This window comes from Puntigrus tetrazona, unplaced genomic scaffold (genome assembly GCF_018831695.1).
Source record: "Puntigrus tetrazona isolate hp1 unplaced genomic scaffold, ASM1883169v1 S000000148, whole genome shotgun sequence".
In the NCBI taxonomy this organism is placed as follows: Eukaryota; Metazoa; Chordata; class Actinopteri; order Cypriniformes; family Cyprinidae; genus Puntigrus; species Puntigrus tetrazona.
In genome coordinates this window covers 1,632,911-1,645,519 of record NW_025047824.1, presented here as the reverse complement: position 1 = coordinate 1,645,519, position 12,609 = coordinate 1,632,911, and the positions used below count along the sequence as shown (strand labels likewise).

Below are 12,609 nucleotides of genomic sequence, written 5' to 3'. Positions count from 1 at the left end.
AATTATGAAAGGTGTGTGCCGAGAGACGCTTTCAGCAAAAATATCACCAGACATAAAATATCACATCCGCTTGTTATTATTTCAGCGATTAAGTGGGGGTCAGCGTGCGTCACTGCTTTACCTCCATCATGTACTGGTCCACCACATGCAGCTCACTCGGGTCTCCTTTGTGCAATTTATACATCTCAATGTCATCCGGAGTGGGGACGTATCTGATGAAGAACAGCACAAATGTAAACACGGCAAAGCACTGAAACGCCTGCCCTAATTTGATTTAACATTGGGCCAGCCTCTCTGCTTCATTAATACTTCATAGATGCCCATTTTAAGCATGCACAATTCCAAAAGGATGTCACACAACCCTTGTTCCTTTTTTACAGGTTGACTGCCTAGCAAGCCCATTTTCTCCTCCGAGATTGCCTCCTTTTCTCTTTGCGTCGCTCCATCTAGTCCTCTGAAAAGGGTGCATGCTGCTCTGATTTCCACTGGCCCGAGGAACAGGGGTTGATTAAAAGCCAAGTTGCAGTCGGCTTGTATAAAGTGCTCAGGTAGTTGATGCTCTGGATGTTCCCGACTCGCATCCTGTTTGAACCCGGCTCACCTCCAAAATGGACCTGTGTTCAGGTCGTTTTAGCGCGTTTCAAATCCATACCGCGCTGACTATTTCATGAGCCCAAGGATGCTGGGATGAAGAAACCACAGCCACCTAGCATTAATATTGCAGCTTCTGCTGGGACCATCCCGATTGAGATTGTATTCACTCGTTGCATTTGGCTAAATAAATATAAATCTCTCAGTAGGTACATTAGATTATGCCTCCCGCATGCAGGTTGGCCTCCAGCAGTCATCTAAGGATGCTTCTTGCAGACAAATGCGGAGGAGAAAGCATTTCTCCAGCTTCCCTCCGGGCAACTCAATAGTTTCCTTTTCCTCAAATACATCGGATAAAAGTTTCATAAGCAGGCTGTTCCGTTAAGAGAGCCTGGCATATGCTCTTTTATATTAGCATTAAAGAAACGCTATGGTGTGTTCCTCGACATGAACTGCCCGTGACTTCTCGTGGTCTCCGCGGCCTTCATTAGATCTGCCACTGGAGTATCTTACAAAACAGACCGCACTCTGTTCCTTCACATTTAACTGGTCTGCTGATCTCCACTGCTGTATTTTCATTTATTTTTCATGAAAGGGTCTCTGACAAATAACATGGACATGTCTTTTTTGCAAGCAAACATTTGAGGTTAAAATGCGTAAAGTGTGTTTTGTTTTTACTGTTTAGTTTAGGTTTTTTTTTTTTATATTTAACAGCCTTAATTACTTAAAACTGCAGTGTGGAGTTGCACATTTTTGCCTCTTTGTCACCATATCTGTTTGAAACCTGCAACTGCAGTTATTTGTGAAATTGCTATCTTTACCAGAGCGGATACTGAACTTTCAGCGGATATTGCCACTTAAACAGGCAATATGGCTCCAAGATAAATCACCACAAGAAATGATTTCTGAAGGATCACGTGACACTGCTATAAGTGGAGCAATTCTACCTATGCAAGGACGGTCTGGCGCTTCTGACTCACAACCTTTGGGTAAGTTAAGTTTTTTTCTTAAAATAACCTGCTACTTACTATTCAAACTTGAGTTTTGAGCAGTGAGCCGTCGCTTGTCGTTTCTCCGATCACAAATACAGATATGGTGTTATGTTTACATGGCGAAATACAGTACAAAGTCGTAATAATTAATAATTATGTCTCCACCGGATGCGACAAATGCTTCATTTGTAATGCGTTTTATTGTTTTGGTGTCACAGCACCGCACATATTTATTTAATTTGTACATTTAAAAATGTAAAAATGTTCGCAGAGAAACAATTAATCAATCAACGGCCCCCGCTTAAAATACACGTACGCCACCGCTTGCGAAGAGATGAACTATTGTGTCAGGTGTGGAGTTTGGCAGGCTGCTTTGTCTCCATGTAACTCTTACCTCCTGAGAGAGGCAATATGCTCGTCAGAGAGACCCCCTTCCTCTTCATTTATAATCAACAATTTGTCCTTGAGTTCTTTTGGATGCACAGGGAAACTTTTGAGGAAAATATCTGTGGGGACGACACATAATAAAGTTACACACACACACACACACACACACACACACACACACACACACACATAAATGTTCAGTCTTGAGCAACACTTGAAACAAGCTCTCCTGACAGCAGCTCTTCCCACCTGCGATGAAAAACTCAGAGCGCGTTTTGAAGACAAAAGGGTTGTGTGCTTAATTACCTCTCTCTACACGAACCGCGGAGGGCCAGATGCATGCTGATTTGCATTGTACAAAACCTGAATTGATGGGAATTTCATTTTACCTAATAAACCTGGCTATGCTGAAGTTGCAAACATTAAAAAAGGAATGAATAATGAGTGCCGCGGCGGCTGGGATAACACTCATTACGGTAACATAGTCACGCTTTGATTGAGCGGCACCAGGTTCAAGGGTACAATTACAATGTTAGGTCTATTTCTCCTGTTTGCAGAACCTGGAACAAATTGGTATTATGAAAGGAAGGAAGGAATATATATATATATATATATATATATATATATATATATATATATATATATATATATATATATATATATATATATATATATACTATATAAAATGTATAATATAATAATATTATACATTTTGTAAAATAAATATACATTTATATACATATGGAATTTATGAACAAGATTTATAAAATAATACTTTTTTTTTTTTTTTTTTTTGTAAAATGTCGCTTGAAGACCGAAGAAATGACTTCTGAAAATGAACCTCTGCAACACAAAAATAACTGACATTCTTAAAATATAATAACACAGAAAACTGTTAATTAAAATTTTATTAATGATTCACAATAATACTGTTTTTACTGTATTTTTAAATAAAATAAACGCAGCATTGATGAGCATAATGTCATTATTAATCTCAGAAGCGCTGTCCTTTTTATTATAATTCAAAGGAAATTCGTAATCTAGCTTGAGAAAGCCAATTCACGAATCTACTATTTACATATTTATATATTTTTAACTTTTTAAACAATTTCAAACATTCCGGTCAGGCTTTCTCAAGCCAAATTAAATTTTGTCTTTTTTTTTTTTTAATCTAGTTTGTATAACTGTTGTTAAAAAAACAAATTCTGCACTGCAAAAATAATAAACCAGCAAAAAAAAAAACAAAAAAACAAAGCATTTAATTTAATGGTTCTCCAAGTAGCTCTACATTCTATAGGAAAGCACTAACATATAATTTAGTCCTTTTATGTGCCACTTTTGCAAAATTATATGCTGTTCGCCTTATTTCCTAGGTGTGTGATTGGGCTAAAAACTGCTCAGAGCTGTAGGAGCATACAGAGACTTCAGACCATTCCTCACTCCTGATTCACCACCAGCCGAACAGCTGAACCCAAAGTTCTCAAGCCATAATTGCGACTTTAATCATAGGTTTTCAATTAGCAATTAATTTTCGTTATGGGTGGTACATGCGGCAGGAGCAAAAAAGGTAAATTGAAACGGGGGCCATGATTCAGCCCTGGTTTCATAAATGGACAGAATGCGGTTCCAGCGTTGTTTCATGACTGGGCTCAAAGGCTGCTGCTAACTTTAAAATTATAGCTCAAAAAAAAAAGCTGATTGCAAATTAGAGTCTAAAAGACCAAGATCATCAGCGAAAATGCTCTTTATCAGTAAGATGAGTAAAGGGTTAAACAAAAAATATTATTTAAATTGCAGAATGGTTTAATAGTTGGTACTTCAGCTCTTACGGCAGCAACGCTCGTCATTATCTGGGATCTTCTGAGATGTTTCAAAGAGCATCTTGTGTTTCGATGGTAGCATGAAAACTTGACCCCCTCGCACAGAGTTCACATGCAAAATCGCTCATTTAAATAACGACTCAAAAATACGATCTGTAGAATCTGAAAACACGTGGCATGGCCCAAAATCCTAAAACGTACTGATTATTTTTTACTTAAACAAGGTTTTTTTTTTTTTCATGCGGTCTCTGACGTTTGCATACAAAACCGTGCTCGCGGAAGAAAGCACGTCAACTGAGAGCAAAGGAAGAATCGATAACCCAGTGTTTCACGTGCGTCAGCCCCAGAGTGGAGAAGAAATCTGCGCCGAGATTTTTCAAGAAGCCAAATTAAAAGTCAACAATTAAAAGTCGGGGATCTCATCTTAAGCCTCCAGAGACACAAAAAGAGCAACCTCTAAGCAATAAAACTGTCCTCTGGATAAAAGCCCTGCTGCTAATGATGGCTTTAAGTCTCAGCAGAGTCCTCAAAAGAGTCTGGCAGCAGATTAGTCTTTGAGTTTGTCATATTATTAGGACGTACGCTTGTTCAATTATTGCACTCCAAATAAGTAGTTATAATGAACAAAATGTAAAAACAATTATAAACTGCTTCGCACCACCAGCCACCTAACTAGGCAAATGTTTTTTAAAGCTGCATCCTAACCAGGTTAATATAAAATATAATTTTATAGGTATAATAAAAATATATTCCACACACAAACTTATGGATAAAATTGTTAAACTGTAATTGGGATTTACTATAGAATTAAAGCATTACGTCTTCTTTCCAGTGTTGGGGTGCAATTAGTTACATATAATTTAAAACTAATAATAATAAAATAATTTTAAAAATGTGTAATTAAATTACAGTTACAAAAGGGGTCACATCTGAATATTTTCTGTAGGATACGTTGAATAATATCAATCTCATGGGCTCTAAATCGTTGCATAATATTGATTTATGAAAAATCAGGAATTTGAATATCGTTTTTTTTAAATTTCTATGCATTTAAAAATGCGGGCATTTTATTTTATATCTATTCTCCAAACCTCTCAGTATGGGGACAACATGGACACACGGTTAATTTATCTTCATTCATTTTATTTTATTTTTCAACCCATTCTCCAAACTATCCCAAAATTATCGGAGAATCCTGAAAAGCAATCGATTTCCAAAAAATAATAAACGTATTTTCAATCAGCATATAGAACGGTTTCTGAAGGATCGTGTGACACTGAACACTTAAAATTAAGCTTTGCATCGACAAAAAAAAATACTTTTGAATGCATTTTTTAAATAATACTTATTTGGTATTTTTGATCTAATAAATGCAGCCTTGCAAAAAAAACCTGAAATACTAAAAACTAAAAAACGGTAATTGGTGCATATTGTTTTAAATCACTGCTTGTGAGGGCCGCTCGGCATGTTCTGGAGCAGAGATAATAATATCACGTACTCCATATTCAAATAGACCTCACTGAGCGGTGACTTGTAATGGCTTTGTTTATGTATCCGCACGAGGGGGGGTGAAAAAGTTTAGCCGAAACTACTGCTTGCGAATGAAAAGCTGCCCTGGACGCGAGTGCAATGCGCAATCCCCGTAATTCCTCCATCTGTATTTTCACCACATAGGCGTCCTCGCTCAGAGCAACTTTAAGCCATGTCTGCTACGGAGTCTGTGTCTCTGAGGTATAAAGCTACGTGGTAATGAACCCGGCTAAGGCAACCGCTTCGGCGAAACCCGCAAAGATACATAAACGGCGTAGCCTGCGTTAAAATACTCGCGCGGCGTGCGACGGGAGTGAATCGCGGAGGCTTTTCCAATGCGGAGTTTTCCGGCTGAGTTATTACTGATCAACATGCAATATTCATCTGAGGAGGCATTATCATTTTGCCGAGCTCCATAGCCCTTTGCCCCTTCGTGTTAGACTGGCTGAGAGATAAATTGCCTGGGGGCTGCTCCGGGCCCTGATTGCCTACCGCCGCAACTTGTCAGAGACCGGGGGGAAGAGAAAGAGGACACTCGGAAGGGAAGAGATAGCTGACGCGCGGGCTAGTAGGGGTGCCATGCATTTTTCATAACGCCACCCTAATTGAGGCACCTGCTCGCTTGCTGCCGGTGTTATTGTTGTCGTTCAGATTTACAGGGATTCGCCGGCTTTTGAAATCCAATCTCTTTTCTTCCCAGAGCAGACGAGGCCTTGATTTGCCTCCTAGTGAAAATTTGGGCAAAACGTCTCGTTTTCGAGCGCGCGAGGCAAGGGTGACCCCTTTTATCTCGCGATATAGTTTAAGTGCACTTTAGGGACGCGAAATGGTGGCTTTCTATTAGAAACCAACAATCGAGCACACGAACGTGGCCTCTAAAATCCGTATAACACTTCTAGAGATGCTTTAAATATTAACGGCCGAGATCACAAGGACCTACTTCCATTTGCAAATCGGTTTTATCTTTAGTTTTTTTTTTTTTGAACACCGTGTAAAAAGGCATTACAAAGCTTCTAAAGCTATTTAAGTCCACCAGCAAAGCAGCATAACATGAGACATAAACAAGGTGCTCAAAAATAACATTTATTGTGCTGCCTCTAACACGCTTAAGAGAACAACAACATGCTTCTCGCGTATGATAAAGCTTGGCATTTGGGTAACAAGCATCACAAAGAGTTATTTTCAACAGAACACTTGGAACCCGGCGTGATGAATCAACATATTCCATGCTTTAGCATCACTTAGAGAGCACAGGAATGTTGCAGTAGCTTTTTTTTTTTTTTTTTCTTCTTGCTGCAATTTTGGTAGTGGATATGTCAGGTAAATGCAAGACTGCCACCTAGAGGTCGCTCGTGTTGCGCGCTCAGATGTCAGCGTTGAGGATTTAGCAGGTTTTCTGTCAACGTGTAAATTGTTCTCAGGAATGTTTTTTCCCTTTATGTGATTAATTTCATTTTCAAAGGATGCCAAATACCCAATAAAGCATGCTCAAAAAGCCTGAACAGTTTTCCGATTTTCCACATTTTTTCACACAGGTAAAGCTCAATTATCCGTTACAGCGTTATTAAAGGATTGTAGCGTTTTTCGTGTTTCGAATTTGCTTTATTATTGTATTTTAATTGTACGTCATAATATTTAGTCGCTTTAATTCACATATTTTAAAAAAAAAGCACGTTGAAAAGTTGAAAAATTTGGTTTTTAAATATATGAGTTTCTTTTGCGGAGCACAAAAGAAGATATTTTGATGAATGCTGGAAATCTTGCTCTACTGTTGGAGTCGATGGGTGCCATGAACGTTTTAAGTTGCCAACACTCTTCAAAATATGTTCTTTTTTGTTCAATAGAAGATTTAATTTTTTTAGACATTTAAATTTTGCATCTTATTAAATTAGTTTTTGAGTCAGACCTGTGATCTCAGACTTACAAATACATACTATATATAAATATATATATATATATATATATATATATATATATATATATATATATATATATATATAAATATATATATATATATATATATATATATATATATATATATATATATATATATATATATATATATATATATATAATTATATATATATATATATATATATATATATATATATATAATTAAATATATATATATATATATATATATATATATATATATATATATATATATATATATATATAAAATGAAATGTACAGTGCAGGAAAATACATCAATAATACAAAAATACATCCTAATAAGTCATGTCTGAAGCACAAATTGGGTTGTGAAAAAGTATAAACAGCCCTAACAGCGAGGTTTGCCTTAGCAAACACCTCTAATAAACACATAAGCATAAGAAGCAGTGTAATTGGTGTGGCTGTCTGCTAAAAGCTTGCTTTTTAATTCGTAGTGTGTTTTCAAACTTTAAAATCTATCGAGGACTAAACTATGCGCAAATTGTTTTGTCAGATCTATTGTTATTCAAAGTCAATCCACGAGAGGTTTTTTAACGGTCCTCTCTGTTGCTGCTCTAATCCTTCCACAGAGATCAATAACCCACCCGCCATGACTGATTCCACAACTTCTACCACAAATACGCCATTTATAACAAGCCACGGCCTCACATTCCTCCTCAAGCAACAACATAAGGCCGTGATCCTCTTACTTCACGGGAATAGTTCGACTGAAGATCTAAATCTGCTATATTTCAACCTTCCTCAAGCCTTTCCAGAGATTTTTTGAAAAACAGCCTGGTTGTGATTTTCTATATTTTAAGGGTAAAATTGTATTTTTCATTTAAAGATTTTGGCTAATGACTTGAGAGGTCAAAACCTCGCACCCGCTGGAAAAAAAAAAGATTCAAGGGAATCTCCGAGAACTCATGAATACTTACTGAAATTGTGAGCGATCTTTGAGTTCAGCATGATTTCCATAGTACTGATGGACTCTGATCTGCCGACGCGGCCCATCTCTCTCGCTCCAAACAGCTCGTACAAGCGCGAGGTGTCAATTTCAATCTTCCTGGGGTTCCTGCGAGACCACATCGACTTCTCGATCTGCAAATGCAGGGAACAGTCAATACCTCCATTATTTCACACGACGCCGTTTCATATCGGGGCGCCGGCTTGGATGCAAGCGGTCTTCGGCGGGCGTAAAAATGATCGCGCAACAGCTGTATCACTGATGAGAAATCCCCGCTGCGATGGTTATATGCGATGCTGAATTGCTCTTTTTAGTGAATTCACGAGCAAACGACATCATCACACACTTAACAAAAATATAAAAATGGTCATTTGCATTTTGAATTAATTTTTTGCCTCAAACAGGGTTATTGTAACGCTAAAGTTGAGAAAAAGTTGTAAAAAGTATCACTTGAAAATATATATATATATATATATATATATATATATATATATATATATATATATATATAAAATGTATCTAAAAATGCATTTAGATGCATTTTATATATATATATATATATATATATATATATATATATATATATAAAATGCATCTAAATGCATTTTTAGATACAGGAGTACTTTTTTAGGAAGTGCTTTTTCTGTTCTACAGAGGGGGGTGTTCCAATACTTTTGTCCGTAAAGTAAATGCACAAGTCATTGGTGTTCGGTGATGAGTTTTTGGTTCAGGTGGGATTAGAAGTCGATTTTACGCAGACCAGTCAGGTTCTTCCACGCTGACTCATTTATTTTTAAACCTTGCCTTACACACAGAGGCATTGTCATGTTAGAATTGAAGAGTCCTGTCCAAACTGTTGCTAAAAAATTCTAAGCTCACAATTCCCTAGAATATCATTATATGCTATAATACTTATATAAGTAAAAACTACATTCACAGACATACTTAATAATAAATGTAAATACTAAAAGGATGTCTAAAATTAAAATAGTAAAAGTGAAAATAAATAAATGAATAAATAACTGGTCCCTGGAGCCCTTCCAAATATAAAACAGGACGCATAAGCTGATACCTTATCCTGAGCCACCAGGTCCCAGTGAAAAGCTTTTGTCCTCTCTGAAAGCGGCTTGGATTTCACGGGCAGCGGAGGGGGCAAAGGGGCAGGAGGGACAGGACCTGGCACCGCTGACGGCGGGGGCGAAACAAAGGGAGCCGGAGATGAGCATGCGGCTGGCGGTGAGGTCACGGGCACCGCCGAGGGCGTCCGCTCTGGCTTGAGCACATCTCTGCTCTTTGCCGTAAGGGCTGGCTTCGCTTCCGCTTCCGATGCTCCCCGGGAAGCGCTTTCTGATTCTGGCGCCGCTGGAAAAGCCGCAAGAACATTCGGGGACGATCTGGGCAAGCGCGGCCTCAGCGAATGAGGCACCGGTGGAGGTGAAAGCGGCGCGCGGTTGTCCTGCGCCTTGCTTTCGGGCCCCGTAACATCTTTTTCCGGGGCCTCGTAGAAGTGCTCAAGACGTGACTTTTGCTTCCAGTCCACACTTAGCTGTTTGATCGCTTTCACCCAGGCGTCTCGCTCATCCGTTACGGCCTCTGGGGTCACGCGGTCGCTTTTCGGTATCCGGAACCTGACAAAGACGAACATGACTGCGGTTGAGACTGATACTTAATGACAGGTCAAGATCGGTCAGTGAAAGTGCGCTCGACTCACACGAAGTCGTTCTTGTCGTTGTGCAGCGTGAAGGTGTCGGCGTTGCATGGGGTGTCCACCCTGACCTTACCGTCGGAGAGATGGATGACGAGGGCTGCCCCATCACCCCCAGCGCACCTGACGTCATCCACACTGGAGTAAATGTCTGAGAGACTCCAGACAGACTCGTTGAAGGAAACAGACGCACCTGCATCGCTGCTGGCAGAGTTCTGAGTGTCTGGGAACAAGGTCAGCTGACCAGTCTGAAGATAAGCCTCGTACCTAAGAGTGAAGAACCAGAGAGCAATCTCGTCATTAGACACACCTATCATTGTATTCTTCTATTTTATACTGTTCAGTGCTTTGATACAATCTGTATTGTTAAAAGCACTTTAGAAATAAAAGAAGTGATTTATTGATTGAAAAACAGTAATGTTATTATATTTTAAATTAACTGCCTTCTATATCAACCAATTTTAAAATTTTTCTGTCATCAAATGTTTTTTGGTCATATATATATATATATATATATATATATATAACATATATATAAATAACACACACATCTATATATATATATATATATATATATATATATATATATATATATATGTATGTATATATATGTATAATATTAATAGACACTCATACGGTATACATTTTTAAAAATATTTACATGTATATGTTTATACGATTTATATTATATACATATAAATGTAATGGTAGCACTTTACAATAAGGTTCATCAGTTAACAGCACTAGTAAACATAAACTAAGAATGAACAATACTTCTACAGCATTTATTCATCTTAGGTAATGTTAATTAAGCTTTTATTAATGCATTATTAAAATCACAAGTTGTGTTTGTCAACATTAGTGAACTAACATGAACCACGAACAACTGTATCGTCATTAACTAACATCAACAAAGATTAATGAATAGCGTAATAAATGCATCGCCCGTTGTTTATGTTAGCTAATACAATAACTAATGTTAACAAACAACACCTTATTGTAAAGTGTTACCCATTTAATATACAAATATTCATATATATATATATATATATATATATATATATATATATATATATATATATATATATATATATATATATATATATATATGTCGCTATGTGGTCCCTAAGGTACTTTTCTATGAAGTCACTAGGGTTTTCTATAAAACAATATGAAAAATAAAATCGTCCTAAACTGATATTTTGTCTTTATATTCTCTTTTTTAAGAAACATGTTTGGAATATTTGCCATTCCCGCAAATACTTAAGAATGTTCTTATCTTTCAACAAAAAGAATTCGAATTCCTAAAAAGAACCTTCTTAAAAAACAACAAAAATACGTTTCGGAAGATCAAACCTTAAACATTTAACCTTAAACTGTTATTTCAGATTATTAATAGAATTCCTTGCACTATTCTATGGTTATGCATGTTTTCTGAAGTAACACAAAGGATCGTTAATGTAAACAATGATTCAATTAAATTTGAAATTCATGACAACTTGACCTTATTTTTCCTGTAAAAGTGGGAGCGGCCATTTATAAATTGAATGCGTTTGGTGTTATCCACTTTCAGCTATGCTTAAGCTGCATAAAACAATTTGTGCTCCTCGCCATATAATTTTAATATAGTATCTTAATTATGAACGCAGCGTTTTGTAGTGCAAGTACAGTACTCTTTACTGCGCTTTGTTATTCTTCTCATTATTTAACGAACCGGAAGTCTTTTACTAGATTTACTAGAAAACAGCTTCCGCATCGAAAAATAAGGCTGATGAATAAACTACTTAAAATGAACAGTGCATTAAACGATGCGAGGCCAAGCGCTGAACACCCGTCAAGCAGGTTATGACAAAAAAAAATTGCTTGTTATGATTATGATTATGGTAATCTGCAGGAAGTGCAAAAAGACAGCCTTTGAAGTGTTTTCTTCAGCCATTCAGTCAATCGGATAACTCTTTTTCTTAAGAAAAAACTAAATGGAATGTTCTTAAGAACAATATCTGAGAACCCAAATTTTTCAAGGACTGCGCTTAAGAACATTATTGCATACAAATGTCGTATTTATCTTTATCTTCATGTAAAGATATTTATACAGGGAATCTGGCCTCTGTAGTTCCTATTAATGATCCGATGTAAGAGGGATTTTTTACGCTTGCTATTAGGTACAATAAAAATAACAATTAAAAATGTAACATTATTTACAAAAGCAGCGTACCATAATTTAATACTCATGGTTAGGAGTTTGTTTAAAAGGTTTGAGTCAGCAGGATGCCTCTCTTAGTGAGTAAGCACCACTAAAATGTTAACAGACAAGGCCTAAACACGATTCGAAGTGATAAGGTGTGACTTATCTTCTAGTTTAACTAGTATAACAACTGCTGAGCACTCGTCTACGAGAAGCAGACGAAACAGAGTTCATACTTCTTCCATTTGAACGAAGCCAGTCCTCCTCTCTGCAGCAACAGATGGCCCTCTTTGAGGTTGTCAGGAGTTGGAGGCAAGTGTGAGGTTTGCTTTTCAACGGAGTTCCCGTTCACAAGAGGGCTGTATATGTTGCTGTAGATGACCTGGTTCACCAGCTGCATGATCTGAGACGGTCATCAGAAACACGATTCAATCCATTACCATCAAACAAACGTGCAAACTCACGATGATGATTTAGAGAGGGCAGCGGATTCGCTATGT

At 37.2% G+C, this 12,609-nt stretch overlaps 1 protein-coding gene across 2 annotated transcripts in view; it reads right to left on the bottom strand.

The window, feature by feature from the left end:
* LOC122332833 (formin-like protein 3) overlaps nucleotides 1–12,609 on the bottom strand; it is a 33,644-nt gene that overhangs the window by 18,909 nt on the left and 2,126 nt on the right. For both annotated transcript variants that reach the window (XM_043230272.1, XM_043230273.1), the window contains exons 5-10: nucleotides 12,346–12,512; nucleotides 9,931–10,191; nucleotides 9,292–9,847; nucleotides 8,191–8,353; nucleotides 1,978–2,089; nucleotides 122–212 (exon numbers count right to left, since the gene is read on the bottom strand). In XM_043230272.1, coding sequence (XP_043086207.1) covers nucleotides 122–212; nucleotides 1,978–2,089; nucleotides 8,191–8,353; nucleotides 9,292–9,847; nucleotides 9,931–10,191; nucleotides 12,346–12,512 — 1,350 coding nt within the window. The remainder of the gene's footprint in view (nucleotides 1–121; nucleotides 213–1,977; nucleotides 2,090–8,190; nucleotides 8,354–9,291; nucleotides 9,848–9,930; nucleotides 10,192–12,345; nucleotides 12,513–12,609) is intronic.